The 16,142-nt window shown below is 59.4% G+C and overlaps 2 protein-coding genes across 4 annotated transcripts in view; both read right to left on the bottom strand.

Annotated features, from left to right (window-relative positions):
• The window catches only part of BIN3 (bridging integrator 3), a 54,319-nt gene extending 48,071 nt beyond the window's left edge, over window positions 1–6,248 (bottom strand). Inside the window, exon 1 of the mRNA XM_064731162.1 lies at window positions 6,173–6,248. Within this exon, the coding sequence (XP_064587232.1) occupies window positions 6,173–6,180 (8 nt within the window). The 5' untranslated portion in view covers window positions 6,181–6,248. The remainder of the gene's footprint in view (window positions 1–6,172) is intronic.
• Window positions 6,249–10,701: 4,453 nt separating this feature from the next.
• Window positions 10,702–15,124, bottom strand: EGR3 (early growth response 3). 3 transcript variants are annotated; one of them, XM_064731279.1, is made up of 2 exons: window positions 14,856–15,124; window positions 10,702–13,785 (listed from the first exon to the last, which is right to left on the bottom strand). In XM_064731279.1, exons 1-2 carry the CDS (start codon window positions 15,007–15,009, stop codon window positions 12,746–12,748), a joined length of 1,194 nt encoding a protein of 397 aa, XP_064587349.1. In that variant the 5' UTR covers window positions 15,010–15,124; the 3' UTR covers window positions 10,702–12,745. The 3 variants fall into 3 exon arrangements, with proteins under 3 accessions (XP_064587349.1, XP_064587351.1, XP_064587350.1); XM_064731281.1 differs by lacking the exon at window positions 14,856–15,124 and adding an exon at window positions 14,620–14,652 and having other exon boundaries at window positions 10,703–13,785; XM_064731280.1 differs by lacking the exon at window positions 14,856–15,124 and adding an exon at window positions 14,073–14,204 and having other exon boundaries at window positions 10,703–13,785.
• Window positions 15,125–16,142: the final 1,018 nt, after the last annotated feature.

Raw genomic sequence — 16,142 nt, forward strand, 5'->3', positions numbered from 1 at the left:
ACAGGGAAAACACCGGGAATAACCAACAACCTGTGCAAATCCATAACAGAAATCACTGGGAATAACCAACAACCTCTGCAAATCCTTAACAGAAATCACCAGGAATAACCTGTGCAAATCCATAACGTGGAAAACACCAGGAATAACCAACAACCTGTGCAAATCCATAACATGGAAAACACCAGGAATAACCAACAACCTGTGCAAATCCATAACGTGGAAAACATTGGGAATAACCAACAACCTCTGCAAATCCATGACAGGGAAAACACCAGGAAGAACCAACAACCTGTGCAAATCCATAACGTGGAAAACACCAGGAATAACCAACAACCTGTGCACAGAAAACACCAGGAATAACCAACAACCCCACTTTTGAGGCTGTGCAAACCAATCCAGCCTCCCATCCTCTGGGAGAAACAAAGAAAACCTCCTTTTCCTGTGGGAATTCACCTGGAGGAAAGTGGGAAACTGGAGCAGGGGATGTTTGGGAGTCTGGTTATGAGGTTTGGTTTGATGCAGTCTCAGAAACCTTAAAAAACACTTTATAAATAAAAAATGGAGCACTCAGGGCAGTAAAATCCAGCACTCCACTCCCTTCATTTTTTGAAGGAGGGATGGCCAAGGGAATCACTGGGTTGCACATGAAGAAGAGGGGCATGAGGATGCCCCAATCCAAAGCCCAAAGGAAGCCATGGAGCTCAGCTGAGATTCCAAAAACACCCCAGCTGTCCATGCAAGGTTAGAAAAGCAGAGCTGCCTCACTGCCTGGGTGCAGGAATTGGGAATTTGGGGGTTTAATCCAGGCTCTGTCACCAGCTGGAGCCCTCTGGAGTGATCCCTGTGTTCTAGGGAGTGCTCCCTGTGTTCCAGGAGTGCTCCCCATGTTCCTGGGAGCATCCCCTGTGTTCCTGAGAGCATTTCCTGGGTTCCAGGGAAAATTCTCTGTGTTCCAGGAGCGATCCCCATGTTCCAAGAAGCATTCCCTGTGTTCCTGGGAGTGATCCCCATGTTCCAGGGAGCAGTCCTCCTATTCTAGGGAGCATCCCCTGTGTTCCTGGGAGCATTCCCAGCCCTCATGCAGCACAGAGAGTTCACAAGGAATGTGGGATGGCCCAGGATTAACTCCACGCCACTCAACAAAGCACCAACCTGCCAACAGCCCTAAAATCTCTGGGGATTTCCCTTACAAATAAATTAAGGATATGAGTGCCCAGGAGCTCAAATGGTGGCAGTTTGTGCCACTTCCAGCTCTGCAAGACAAAGCTGAGGACAAAGCTCCATCCTCTTCCTCAGCTGCAGCATCTAAACCCTGGAAAAAGAGGGATCAACCCAGGACTAATGGTACCCAAAGACAGAGAGACACACATGGAAGCTGAGCAAAGTCCCTTCTTCCCTGAAGGAAATGAATTTGTAGAGCATTTTTAAAGCTTGACAGAAAGTTCACATAATGTATGTATGCATGATCCAACACTTCCCACAGCAGCCAGGCCTGGAACAAAGCTCTCCCTCCCCGGAGCGATGCCAGGGCCGGAACTGTGACATTTCAGCAGTGGGGCACGACCCCACGTGTGTCAGCGCTGCCATGGACGTCATGGACACCACGCCGGGCCCTGCAGCCGTGAATGGCCCGATTGAGGCCGGGACGGAGCCCCGGGACAGAGCAACCGGGAGGGCAGCGCCGGGAGGGAGCGGCTGCACTGAGGGCAGTTGCGGGAGGGCAGGCCCGAGAGGAAGCGGCCGGGAGGGCAGACCCGGGAAGGGGCGGCTGGACTGAGGGCAGCTCCGGGAGGGAAGAGCCAGGACGGAGCAGCCGGGAGGGAGCGGCGAGACTGAGGGCACACACACACACACTCAGGGCCAGACTGAGGGCACACACACACACACACACACACAGGGCCGGACTGAGGGCACACACACACACAGGGCTGGACTGAGGGCACACACACACACACACACAGAGGGCCCGACTGAGGGCACACACACACACATGGTTTCACTGAGGGCACACACACACTCAGGGCCAGACTGAGGGCACACACACACACACACAGGGCCCGACTGAGGGCACACACACACACACACCACTCAGGGCAGACTGAGGGCACACACACACACACGATTTCACTGAGGGCACACACAAGGGACTGATGAGGTGCACACACACAAGGCTGCACTGAGGGCACACACACACCCATGGCTGCACTGAGGGTACACACACACAGGGCTGCACTGAGGGTACACACACACAGGGATGGACTGAGGGCACACACACACAGGGCTGGACTGAGGGCACACACACACCCATGGCTGCACTGAGGGTACACACACACAGGGCTGGACTGAGGGTACACACACACAGGGATGGACTGAGGGCACACACACACACAGGGCTGCACTGAGGGCACACACCACACCACCACACACACTCAGGGCCAGACTGAGGGCACACACACACACACACACGGTTTCACTGAGGGCGCACACACACAGGACTGGATTGAGGGCGCACACACACAAGGCTGCACTGAGGGCACACACACACCTAGGCCTGGACTGAGGGCACACACACACACAGGGCTGGACTGAGGGCACACACACACAGGATGACTGAGGCACACACTCACAAGGCTGCATGAGGCGCACACACACACGCAGGGCAGGACTGAGGGTGCACACACACACACAGGGCTGCACTGAGGGCACACACACCCAGGCTGGACTGAGGGCACACACACAGACAGAGCTAGACTGAGGGCACACACCCAAGGCTGCACTGAGGGCACACACCCAAGGCTGCACTGAGGACAATTGTGCTGCCACACTGGAACCCCGCGGGCTCCGAGCCCCTCGTGCGTCAGCCGCGCTCCGGAGGGTGACGCAGCCAGAGAAGAAAGAGACTCAGAATTCCCCCGGAGTTCCCCCCGCTCGCTGGGCAACTCTTGGAGTTCTGGATGCTGAGAATGTCAGACTTTCTGTACACACAGACTGTGACTCCCAGGAGAGCACTGCGTCTGACCCGAGGCTGTGGAGAAGGCTTTTGTGGTCTTTCATTAACAAGGCACAAAATGGTTAATTATCGGCAATATAACTATTTGGAATATAACTACATTAACTATTTGGAATATAACTATATAACTATTTGGATTGTAACTATATTGGTATATAACTATTTGGAATATAACTATAGTGGAATATAACTATATAATTATCTGGAATATAACTATATAACTATTTGGAATATAACTATATTGGAATATAACTGTATAACTAGTTGGAATAGAACTATAGTGGAATACAACTATATAACTATCTGGAATATAACTATATTGGAATATAGCTATATAACTATATAACTATTTGCAATATAACTATATTCCAAACTTCCGCTCACCAGGCAACTGTTGGAGTTCTGGATGCTGAGAATTTCAGATTTTCTGTACAGACAGACTCTGACTCCCAGGAGAAGCGCTGCATTTGACCTCAGGCTGTGGAAAAGGCTTCCAAAATTGACTGATAACACTGGGATTACAGGTGTGGAGTTGGTCAGAAGTGTGTGATATCACAGGGTGGAAAGATAGAGTTTGGGGTTTTAGAATATAGGAATAAATATGGAGCAAGATGGGGGATTTAGGGCTGAGGCAGGTTGTTCTTCTTCACCTTCATCTTCATGGGTTTGGGTGGTATTTTGTAACTGAACAGAAAAGTCCTCAGTGCGGATTTCAAGTGATCAGTTATTGGGTTAAAAGTGAAAATAGTTTAGGTGTAATTTCTTAATTGCATAGTTCAGCCTTAAAAGACTTTGTACCAAGAGATAGTTAACCATTTTGTGCCTTGTTAATGAAAGGCTACAAAACTCACTGCTGTGAGACTGTAACTGATAATAAATAATAAACATCTGAGTCTAAATTATCATCTCAATCCTGACCTCAACAGAGGTAGAAAAAAAGAGCCAAAACCTGGCAGGCAGCAACCTCAGATTCCTCCCCAGAAAGAGGTGAAAATACCCAATTTCCCTAAGAAAAGGCTCCCAGAAAAAGCCACGTGTGCTGTGGTGACAAGGGACAGTCCCTGGGGATGGACGGACACAGGGAAGTGTGAGCACCCTGCACCCAAATTATTCCTTCATCCCCACATGAAGGGATGATTTATTCCTCACATTTTGGCTCTGAAGCCCCTCCTGGACCAGAGGGTCCCTTCCAAAGTCCCTTCCCTCAGATTCCCTGGGAAAAGTTGGCTCCAAAACCTTGTTAGCCAACGCTGTCCATAATTGTTGCTGTTCTGAGACGAGTCCAGAGCCATTCCAGTGGATAAATGTGTATTTTTAGCCCAAATGCCAGGTTTTAATCAGTACCTCTGTGTGCCTCATTACATTCTTGCAGTACATTTCCAAACCACAACTTCCACAGCTCCCAACCCAAAAAACTTTCCATTGTCACTGTGGAACTCAACCTGCCAGGCAAGGAAAAGCCCTTTGAGCTCTTGATCCATCCCATCCTTGCCTCCCACAACAGCACTCGATCTCCAGAACTACCCAGGGTGAGAAATCACACACAACAGTCCAGATTGATTTCTAATATTATTAATTTCTAATGTTATTGATTTCTAATACAATTCAATTAAATGAGCACCAGTGTGTCCATACTGAGACCTCATCGTTTTGATTCAAACACAAGGGAATTCTTCTTTCCTCTTTTTTTGAAGGAAAAACTTTTACTTTCATGGAGTTGAAGAGGCAATGAGGACATTGGGGACCCTCCATGCACCTGCAGCAGCACCTGGGCAGGGACAGGGGGGCTGTGGGGTCACAGGTGAGGGGTGGGAGGGGTGCACACCTGTGGGGGTGACTGCAGGGACAGCAGGGACAAGTCTGGCCAGGACTGGGGATCTCACCAGGACAAACCTGGCCAGGACTGGAACAAACTTGGCCAGCACTGGGGCAAACCTGTTCAGCAATGGGGACCTCACCAGGGCCAGCATCAGGACAAACTTGGCCAGGACTGGGACAAATCTGGTCAGCACTGGGGACCCCACCAGGGCCAGGACTGGGACAAACCTGGCCAGGACTGAGGACTCCACCAGGGCCAGCACTGGAGACCCCACCAGAACAAACCTGGGCAGGACTGGGACAAGCTTGGCCAGGACTGGGGCAAACTTGGTCAGCACTGGACATCCCACCAGGGCCTGCACTGGGACAAACCTGACCAGGACTGGGGATCCCACCAGAACAAACCTGGCCAGGACTGGGGCAAACCTGGTCAGCACTGGGCATCCCACCAGGGCCAGCACTGGGACAAACCTGACCAGGACTGGGACCCACCAGGGCCTGCGCAGGACAAACTGGCCAGACTGGGATCCCACCAGACAACCTGGCCAGGACTGGGGATCCCACCAGGGCCAGCACCAGGATAAACCTGGCGAGGACTGGGACAAACTTGGCCGGCACCGGGACAAACCTGACCAGCACCGGGGCCCCTCCAGGCCCAGCAGTGGGGCCAAGCCTGGCCAGCACCAGGACCCACTCCCGGGCCAGCACCGGGCCAGCACTGTGAACGCACCGGCTCCGCTCCAGGGCCTGCACCGGGGCTCCCACCGGGCCAAAGCCGCTCAGCACCGGGGCCGCCCCGGGCCCGTCCCCGGCTCCTCCTCACCCGCAGCGCCCAAGGTGAGGAGCCGGGACCGGGCAGGCGGTTCCGGTTCCCCCGCCCTGCCCCGGTGCCGGTTCCGGTTCCTCCGCCCGGACCCAGTCCCGGCTCTCCCGTTCCCCTGCCCTGCACCGCTCCATGTCCCGGTTCCTCCGCCCTGACCCGGTCCCGGCGCTCCCGTTCCCCCAGCACCGCTCCCGGCTCCTCCGTCCTGACCCAGTCCCGGTGCGGCGCTCCCGTTCCCCCTGCCCTGCCCCGCTCCCGGCCCCGCTCGTCCCAGTCCCGGCGCTCCCGTTCCCCCGCCGTGTCGGGGTCCCAGGTTCCGCTGACCCAGTCCCGGTTCCGCTGGTCCCAGTCCCGGCGCTCCCGTTCCCCCTGCCCTGCCCCGCTCCCGGTCCCGCTGGTCCCGGTTCCTCCTCCCGGAGCCGCTCCCGGCGCTCCCGTTCCCCCGCCCAGCTCCGCTCCTGGTCCCGGTTCCGGTTCCCCGCCGGTCCCGTTCCGGTGCCCCGGGTTCCCCCCGCACTCACCAGCTCATGTTCCACCTCCGCCCCGCGCCGCTCCCGGAAGTGCCGCCGGTTTTAGCCCCGCCCCTTCCGCCAGCGCTCACCCGCCGGGGCCGCGCGCTGCGGTGACGCCACGTGGCGGGGGCGTGACGTCACACGGCGGGGGGAGCGTGACGTCACGGGGAAGGCGCGCGGGGAGAAAACCCCGAAATTCGCCCGGTTTCGGTGAAAAGGGCTGGAAATGGGGCGGGAGGGGGTGGAGATAAACCGCTGGGAGCTGTGGAGTGTCCCCGGGGTGGGCCGGGAGAAGGAACTGCCTGGATCAGCCCTGGCATGGTCAAGGAGAAGGAATTTCATGGATCAGCCCCAAGATGGGCAAGAAGGAATGGCCTGGATCAACCCGAGGGTGGGCAAGGAGAAGGAATTTAATGGGTCAGTCCCAGGATAGGCAAGGAGAAGGAATTGCCTGGATCATCCCTGGGATGGGCAAGATGGAATTGCCTGGATCATCCCTGGGGTGGGCAAGAAGGAATTGCCTGGATCTAGCCCAGTCTGGCAGTGGCACAGGGACGGGATGCCCAGGAGCATTCCTGGGGTGGGCGAGGGTCAGGAACTGCCTGGCAGCATCCTGAGCTGGATGAGGGCACGGAGAGGGTGCCCAGGAGCATTCCCTGGGGTGGGCCAGGGCACAGGGAAGGGGATGGGCATGGGCAGGGGGTGCCCAGGGACACCCTGGGGTGGGCAAGGGCACAGGGAAGGGAATGGGCAGGGGGTGCCCAGGGTTATTCCCTGGGGTGGGCCAGGGCACAGGGAAGGAATTCCTTGGATAGGCTTGGGCAGGGGGTGCCCAGGAGCACCCTGGGGTGGGCCAGGGCACAGGGAAGGGGATGATCAGGGGGCAGGGGGTGCCCAGGGACACCCTGGGGTGGGCGAGGGCAGGGGGAGGAGCAGAACTCCCTCAGTCAGGAAAATCCAACTGGAAGAGCAGGAGCCCCCAATTTTGGGCAGAAACGCCCCAAACCCATCTTGAGGAGGCTGGACAGGGGTGGGAGGGACAGCAAAGTCCTTTTGGTGACCACAAACCCACCGTGCCCTCAGCACTGACCCATCAGCCCCGGGATCCATCCATGACCCCGGGATGCAGCAGAGCCCCCCAGGATCGGGGTGCCATCCTGGGGTGGGGACAGCCCTGGTGCCACCGGGCTGGTGACAGCAGCCACATGCCAGCGCACGGGGCGGCGGCCCCGGGCCGGGCGCCAGGGCTGGCTTTATCAATTAGCAGGTGGAGGTAAACAGCACGGTAATTACAGGCAGGGAGGATGATGCTAAACTGGGAAGGTGTTACCGACACCGCTGAGGACAGGGATTAGCCCAAAAGGAGCAGGGAGGGGGCAGATCCGGGCGGGGTGGGCACCATGCCAGGGTGGCAACTGCCACCATTGTCCCGTTTTGTGCCAGGGTGGGTGCAGAGGGGACGTTGGGAGGGGGGCTGAGGGGAAGGGATGGGTTTTGGGGTGCTGGTGTTTGTCAGAGCAAACCCCGAGGGGAGGCAGCCACAACAGTCCCCACATCCCATCCAAGTGATGAGGAAGAGGAAGAGGAAGGCTGGGGTCAGGAAGGTTTTGCTGCCTGCTGGGCCAGGTTGTTGCTCCTGGGTCTGTCCCCACCGTGGTGCCCCTCACTGTCACCGGGCATGGGACAAGACAGAGCTGGGACGAGCCTGGGTCTGACATCCTGGTGGCCACAGGGAGCACCTTCTGTGCAGGCTCTGCTGTTTGTCCCCGTCCCAGGGGGAGGATGAGTGTGGCTCCTTCCTCCAGAGGGGATGGGGATGGATCCACACAGTCCCACGGGGCGGGAGATGAGGGCAGACGATCCAGATCCATCCAGGCCTTCTGTGGGTGATGTCTCCTGCTGAGCCAGAGGTGAGAAGATCAGGGAAGGATCCCACCAACATCTGTACTCCAGCTGCAAACCAGGAGCTTCTGGCTGTGGGTCCTCTTCACTCCTGACCCAGGGACGGGGTCCCAGCTCTTGGTGCTCCTCCTGAGCAGCAAATCCCATCCCGTGGAGAGCTCTTGGATCCAACCACATCCTGCAGAGCCCCGAGGACCCTCAGCAGGGAGGAGCGAGGTGTTGGTGGCCTCCTCAGGACCCCGCTGCTCCCGTTGAGAGGCGAAGGCAGCAAGTTGTGTGGAGCTGGTACGTGACTGGAAGCCCTTCCCTCCTCCCCAGAACACAGATAGCCCAGAACGGGGATGGAAAGTGCCGTGTTTCCGTAGCAACCAACATTTTTCGTGCAAGGTGCTGCACGCACTCCCCGCGCTTTGCCACCCAAGGGTGCTCCTCACCTTCCTGCTCCGTGCCAGGGGGGTCCTGCCCAGGCCTGGCTGCCACAGAGGGTCCCCAGGGCCTGCTGGGCTCCTGCCCTGCTCCTCGCCCACAGAAGGAGCCCAAAGCGTTGGTGGAACGTTGGGTGGTTCCTCACTGGGGCAGCTCCTCTGCTGTGCCCGTTCCCAGCATCTCCAGCGTTTTCCAGCATGAGCCACAAGTGGAGATGGGCAGATGGGCACCTCCAGCAGCACCAGCACCAGCACAGCACCCTCAGGTGGTGCTGGGGGCCCTGGTGGCTCTCCCTGTGTGTGGCAGCTCTGGTTCCTGCCCACTTGAGCCACACGTGGGGACACCACGGGGACACCGATGGCTCCCAAACCATCCCGCAGCCCCTGCTGGCTGCAGGACCTCCAGAGCACACAGGGGAGGACAATCCCAGCTCATCCCAATCCAGCCTCACGTGGCCACCAAACACTCCAACAATCATCACAGAGATCTGGTGCAGCACCAAAGCCAAGTCCTCAACAGCACGAGATGCCATCCCTTGTCTGGGCCAGCTGTGCCCTGAGTCACCATCAGAGCCTGGATTGTCCCTAAAATTAAAGCCTTTCCAAGCCAGGGAGCTCAACAGACCCCCTGGAATGGCCAGTACAGCAGCTTTTCCAGGCCCGGCTGCGGATCCAAATCAAAATCAGGAAATCTGACAACAATGCCAACACTTTCATACCCTGGGAACACCAGGAGAGACCACGGTGCCAATGCCAGCCAGCAGCACTGCCAGCAAGGCCCTGGGAAGGGGACGCTTGTGGGACACTCAACCGGTCACGCAAAGCACCGAGGGACCCCCAGACCCCGTCTGGGATCCTCCAGCACAATCCCAACTCCGAAATTCCGGCTCCATCCCAAACCTGGGGAAGGATCCAACCACCGCACTCCACCACTCCAAACATGCGAGCGCCTCCAAACTCCTTCTCCCACTCGTTCCTCGTGCCCGTGCGAGCGCCAGCGCTGAAACCCAGCGATTTATTTTTATCCCCAGCGATCCAGGCTGGGAAAAAAATCCCCTGCAGGCGCTGTCCCCGGGGCGATTTGGCGGCGGAGGGCGCGGGGGCATTACCGGCTGAAGCGGCGCGATCCTCTTTGGATCCTCTTTGGTGGCCCAAAGTTATCCCGGCAAAATGGTGACGGGGTCAGGGCGGCGGCGGCACGAGCGGGGAGAAACACGATGGGGGGTCAAGGGCAAAGCAAGGACACGGCGGATTTTTGGGGAGAGGGTGGGTGCCCCCATGCTGGTTGGGTGTCCCCATGCCAGGTGGGTGCCCCACATGCTGGTTGGGTGCCCCCATGATGATCGGGTGCCCCAATCCTAGTTGGGTGCACCCATACCAATCAGGTGACCCCCATCTAGGTTGGGTGCCCCTATCCTGGTCGGGTTCCCCCATCCAGGTCGGGTTCCCCCATCCCAGTGGGGTGCCCCTATCCTGGTGGGGTGCCCCCATCCCAGTCTGGTGCCCCCATCCCAATGGGGTTCCCCTGTCTCAATGGGGTGCCCCCATCCTAGCTGGGTTCCCCCATCCTGGTTGGGTTCCCCCCATCCTGGTTGGGTTCCCCCCATCCCGGTGGGGTGCCCCCATCCCAGTTAGGCTCCCCCATCCTGGAGGGGTGCCCCCATCCTGGTTGGGTTCCCCCAATCCTGCTGGGATTCCACCATCCTGGTTGGGTTCCCCCATCCTGGTCAGGTTTCCCCATCCTGGTTGGATTCCCCCCATCCTGGTGGGGTTCCACCATCTCAATGGGGTGCCCCCATCCTGGAGGGGTTCCCCCATCCCAGTGGGGTTCTCCCCATCCCAGTCAGGTGATCCCCATCCTGGTTTGGGTGCCCCCATCCAGATTGGGTTCCCCCATCCTGTTTGGGTTCCCTCATCCCGGTTGGGTTCCCCCAATCCTGGTGGGGTTCCCCCAGTCCCAGTTGGGTTCCCCCATTCCGTTGGGGTTCCACTGTCCTGGTGGGGTTCCCCCATCCCAGTTAAGTTCCCCCATTTTGGGTTCCCCCATCCCTGTGGGGTTCCCCCATCCCAGCCTGGTGCCCCCATCCCGGGAAGGACGGGACGCGAGGACGGAGCCGGTCGCCGTCGGGGTCACCCAGCCGGGTCTCGCTGTGCCGTCCTGTGGATAGAACCGAAGCAGAGGGAGGGGGACTGAGAAAAAAAAGTGGGTTACTTTTTTTAAAAAAAATCATACAAAAAATAATATTTAAGGAAATACAGCACTAGGAAAAAAAATTCTGTACAGACAGGTTTCAAAGTCGCCCGTAAAGAGAAACAGCACCCACTTCCCTGCACATTTCAGCCCTTTTTACACTCCCCTTACACATTAAAACCTTGTGTTTTTTACTTTCCAAACCAATATAGATCAATTTAAGCAAATAAAGATATTTACTACAGATTTTGATTGTCAGCAAACACAATATATTTACTGCATTAGCATTTGCTCACAGTGCAAATGGTACAACAATACATCAGTTCAATATTTCTGATTTTTTCCCTTAAAAATGCTGTATGCATTAACTATCATATTTGCATTACAACATGACAAATGAGCAAATGAAATGTGTGTGAAAATTATCACCTTTTCACAATATCAAGCATAATTTTTTTTTAACCTTAGTATAAGGTACTATAAATCCAAGAAATAAAAACATCCACAAAATATATTACATCTGGTATGATTTTTTTTCTCTAAGTACTCAACTTTATACAAAAGTCTTTCAAAAAATATCATTCCCTTAGGTTTGTGTGGTTAAACCTGATTGTGGTTTGTTTTTTTTTTTTTTTTTTGTTCCTTTCAGTTCACATAAATTAGACTGCATTCTTCCTCTTCTCTTTATTTTTTGTACGTTTTTAATGTGTTTTTTTGTGTTTTTTTTTCACATGCAGACATCAAACCTGGATAGCACGACCTTTTGGCAACAAAGATTTTTTTTTCTTTTTAAGTCATTATTATTTTTGCTTAGTTTAGCTTAAATGTCTGAGCACAGTTTTATTAAAACAAAAGAAGAAAAAAATCAGAGCAGTCATGCAATGACATGCACATACCAGAAGGAGAAAGAAAAAAAAAAATAATAATAAAATAGAGGACTAATTGATTTTTCTCCTCCATAGTTGGGTGGTTGTTTTAAAGTGACCAAATAAAATAAAATAAAAATATCTCACATTATAAAAAGTATTCAGCAAAATACTGGGGTGCTTTTTTTTTTTTCCCTGTATTTCTGTAAAGAATTTCCCTTCTGCTGAAAACAAAGAAAAAAAAAATAATAATAAAAAGGAAAAGAAACCAAAAATAAGAAAACAAACCCAAAAGCTGCTGCCGGGACATCGCTCCCCAGAGTTGGGGGGACCCGCAGAGCCGCCCCCCGCCCCCCCAGCCTGGCTCGGGGGGCTGAGCCCTCTTACCTCCAGCACGGGGAGCCGGTGCTTGGGGACACGGGGGGGACACGGGGCTGGGGAGGGCAGCGGGAGCGCCAGGCCCAGCGAGGAGAGGAGCCAGATGAGCTCCATCCATCCATCAGTCCATCATCCATCCATCCATCCATCCATCCATCCATCCATCCATCCATCCATCCCCTCACGGATCCTGGAGCGCGCAGCCCCGGGGGAGCCGGGCAGGACGGGACCGGGATGGGGGCAGATCCTGGAGCAGCCACCCGGACCGAGCCCCGGGATCCGGGTCAGCCGGGAGCATCCCCGGGATCGGCCGCCCGGGCAGCCCCGAGCCGGGAGGTGCCGGGTGAGGGCCGGGATGGGGCAATCCAGCCGGGATTCGGGCGGTGCGAGTAATCCAGGAGCCGGGAGAGCCGGGCAAGGAGGGTGCGGACGGCCCGGCCCCGGGCGGGATCCGGGAGGTGCGGGAGCAGGCGGCCGGGATCCGGGCAGGGCGGGCGGCCCGGGCCCGGGCAGGGCAGGTGGAAGCAGCCGGGATGTGGAAGGTGCAGGAGCAGGCAGCCGGGATCCAGGTGCTGCGAGCAATCCCAGCGCGGGCAGCGCAGAGTCCGGGCAATCCGGGTGCGGGCGGTGCGGGTCCCATCGATCCAAGTGCAGGCAGGATCCAGGTGCGGGCAGCCTGGACCCGGTCAATCCGGGTGCGGGCAGAGCGGACCCGTCGCAGCGCAAGCCCGGTATCCTGAACACCGTGGGGTTCCCCCCGGAGCGGTGCCGAGGGCAAGGGGAGGAGAAGGGGTGCCACCGCGCCGCCCCCCACAATCCCTCAAGCGCACGTGGTGACGGCGGGGGCGAGGGCGACGGGCGGCGAGGTGGTGGCGGTGGCGGCGGGGGGCGCGGCGGGGGGCTGCACCCCCGAGCCCTTCTCGGCCTTCTTCTCCTTCTGCTTGAGGTGGATCTTGGCGTGCCGCTTGCGCTCGTCGGAGCGGGCGAACTTGCGGCCGCAGAACTCGCAGGCGAAGGGCTTCTCGCCGGTGTGGGTGCGGATGTGGGTGGTGAGGTGGTCGCTGCGGCTGAAGCTCCGCATGCAGATGCGGCACTGGAAGGGCTTGTGGCCCGTGTGGATGCGGAGGTGACGGGTGAGCTCGTCGGAGCGGGAGAAGCGGCGGTCGCAGCCCTCGGCCGGGCAGGCGTGGGGCCGCTCGTGCAGCGGCGTCTTGCTGGGCCGGTTGGGATACTTGCGGGGTCGGATGGGCTTGAGCGTGAGCGGCGGCTGCGGCAGCCCCCCGAAACCCGGGTGGATCTGCTTGTCCTTGAAGGCCTTGATGGTCTCCAGCGGGGTGATGGGGGGCGGGTTGACGCGGATGGGGTCCAAGCTCTGGAAGGGTTTGTGCTCCGTGATGGTGCCCATGTCGTTGGGGTGGTGGTAGAGGTTATAGTCTGGGATCATGGGGAAGAGGTTGCTGTCCAAGGCGGGCTTGGCCGCCTGGTAATCCTGGGGGGAGTAGGTGAGGCCGGGGTTGCTCTGGGGGTCGTGGAAGGAGACGGGCTCTGGGTAGAGGTCACTGCAGGAGGAGTAGGGCGGCAGCGCGGGGTACATCTGGTCCACCTCGCCCTGCGGCGGCCCCATGCTGCCCGCCGAGCTCTGCGTGCTGGTGAGCGCGCCCGAGGACGGCGGCACCCCCAGGATGCCGGCGCTCATCAGGCTGATGATGTTGTCCTGGCACCAGTTGGAGGGCGAGTCAAAAGCGAATTTCCCCAGGTAGGTGACAGTCTTGTTGCCCGGGGCGGGTTGAAAAGTGCCCGAGTAGGAGGACAATTCCTGACCGGCCTTTTCGTTCGCTAAGCCAATGTCCATAACATTATCTGCAAAGTGCGAGAGAAGCGGGGCAGGGTGAGCCGGGAGGGCCCGGGGATGCACCGGGAGATGCTCCGGGGGATGCTCCGGGCAGCGGGGATGCGCCAGTTCCCCCTCGCCTCGCTCCCCCCCTTCCCCTCGCCGCTTCCACCCCGCATATGCGGCGCTGGCTGCCGGGGGTCCCGACGATGCGAGGCCGCCCGCGCCGCCCCCGCGAGGAGCTGCCCCGGGTGGGTGGGTGGGTGGGTGTATGGGGGGGACACCCCACCGCCGCGCCGCCGGAGGAAGGAGGTACCTGCGGCTACAGGTAGGCTTCCTCCCCGTCCAGCCCCGGCAGCGCTGGGCACTCCGCGGAGCCGGGGCTGCGGCCGCCGACGCCGTTACCAACTCGCCGCCTTCCCTGCGCCGAGCCCCGGCGAGGAGAAACACGGGGATGGGGATGGGGAGGGGGGGTTTAGCCTGGCGGGGCTCCGCGTGGGAGCGGGGACACGCGGGGAGCACCCGCCCCCGCCGCCCTCGGCGCTCACCTGTGCCCCCCAGATCAGACCCTCCCTCTCTCCCGTTCCCCCCCCCGCCCCGTTTCCCCCAGCCCCGCGCTCCGGGAAAGTCGGCGCCGCGTCCCGGGGAGCCCACGCTGCCGCCGCCGCCGCCGCTGCGGGCTGTGGGGGGGCGGCTGCCACGGCCACGCGCGTCCGCGGCGCCTCCGCACCCGCGCGGATCCCGGCGCGGGCGGGCGGCCCCTGCGCGACTCGGGGGTGCCCGGCCTTCCCCTGGTCCCCTCGGCCCTCCGGCTTTTCCACCCGGGCTCTCCTCCCCATGGAGCGCGGCCGCCGTCCCCGTACCTGCGGCGGCGGCTCGGCGGCGGCAGCGCTCGGCGGAGCCCTGCAGCGATCGCGCGGAGACACGGCGAGGAAAGGGAAAGGGGTGGGTGGGTGCGGGGGGGGGACGCTCCCCAGCCCCAGCTCTTCCCTTCCCTCCGAGGCTCCATGACACCCTACCCACAGCATCCTCCTCCTCGCCCCACCGGCTCCCCCCCTGCTCCTGCTTTTTCCCCATTTTCCTTCCCCTCCCGCTTTACCTGCAGCCATCTGGTTGTAGTGAGCCACCGAGTCGCTGGTGCTGGAGAAGATATTCAAAGAGTTGGGGATCTCCTCTGGGTACAGATTGTCAGGCAATTGGTTCATCAAAGTGTTCATGGTCCCCGGCAGCTTCTCCAGTAGTTTGCCTGTCATAGCACTGGAGGAAAAGGCTGGTTCAACGTGGCTCCGAGCTCGGCTCCCGAGGAAACAACATCCGAGTGGCAAATCCGTGCGAGGGAAATCATGCAAGAAGAAAAGTTGGGGCGGGGGCGGCGGGGGGGAGGAGGAGGAGGAGGCGGGGGGGGGGCTGGGGGTGGCCGCGGAGGAGGGGGCGCGGGGGGGGCGCGGTCCTCCGTGGGTCCCTTGGTGGTGTTTCCTCGAGGGGGAGGGGGCGATCTGGCTGGCAGATGTGGTTGTAGAAGCTGGGGGGTGGTGGGGGGGGGAGGATTTAACCCCTCCTCTCTCGCTCTCTCTCAATCTCTCGCTCTCTCTCGCCGGCTCCCGGCCCCGGCCCCGCTTCCCCCGCGCTCGGCCCCGCTCCGCTCGCCGGTTCCTTCTCTGCCGCCCGACTGCTCCGCCGGGGACTCCGCGGGGCCTTTATGCGGGAGCGCTCCGTGACGTAGCTGCCCATATATGGACAGACAAAGCCGAGCCGAGGCCGAGACGTCACAATGGAAGCTCCGCACAATGGAACGTTGGGGAGAGCAGGAAGCGGGGCCGGCGAGCGCGGGGACGGGGGACAGGGGAGCGGACCGGGGCAACCGGGCACCCTGCACCGGCCAAGGGGAGCCGGGCACCGGATACCGGCCTGGGGGAAGCGGCAACGGGGCAAGGGGGACGGGGCACCGGATGCCGGGCAAAGGGGAGCGGGCAGCAGGCATGCTGGCATCGGGGAAGGGGTACCCGGTACCGGGCATCCTGCATGGGGAAGTGGGGACCGGGACCTGAGCATCCCGCACCGGATAAGGGGTACCGGGCTGCCTGCAGCGAGCACCGGGCATCCTGCACGGGGTACCAGGCTGCCCGCACCGGGCAGTGGGCACCAGGAAGGAACACTGTGTAGGGCACCGGGCACCGGGCATCCTGCACTTGTCACCGAGTCCGGGGTACCGGGCGTGCATCAGGCATCCCGCACCGGGCACCCTGCACGGGGCACCCCGCACGGGGCACCGGGCACAGCGCACCGGGCCGGGGTCTCCCCGTCTGCGCTGCATCCCCCGCGCCGAGCGGTGCCGTCCCCGTTCGCAGGGCGGGCGGCGGCGGCTCCAGCGCTTCCAGCCCGGATC

This window comes from Zonotrichia leucophrys, chromosome 22 (genome assembly GCF_028769735.1).
Source record: "Zonotrichia leucophrys gambelii isolate GWCS_2022_RI chromosome 22, RI_Zleu_2.0, whole genome shotgun sequence".
NCBI lineage: Eukaryota > Metazoa > Chordata > Aves > Passeriformes > Passerellidae > Zonotrichia > Zonotrichia leucophrys.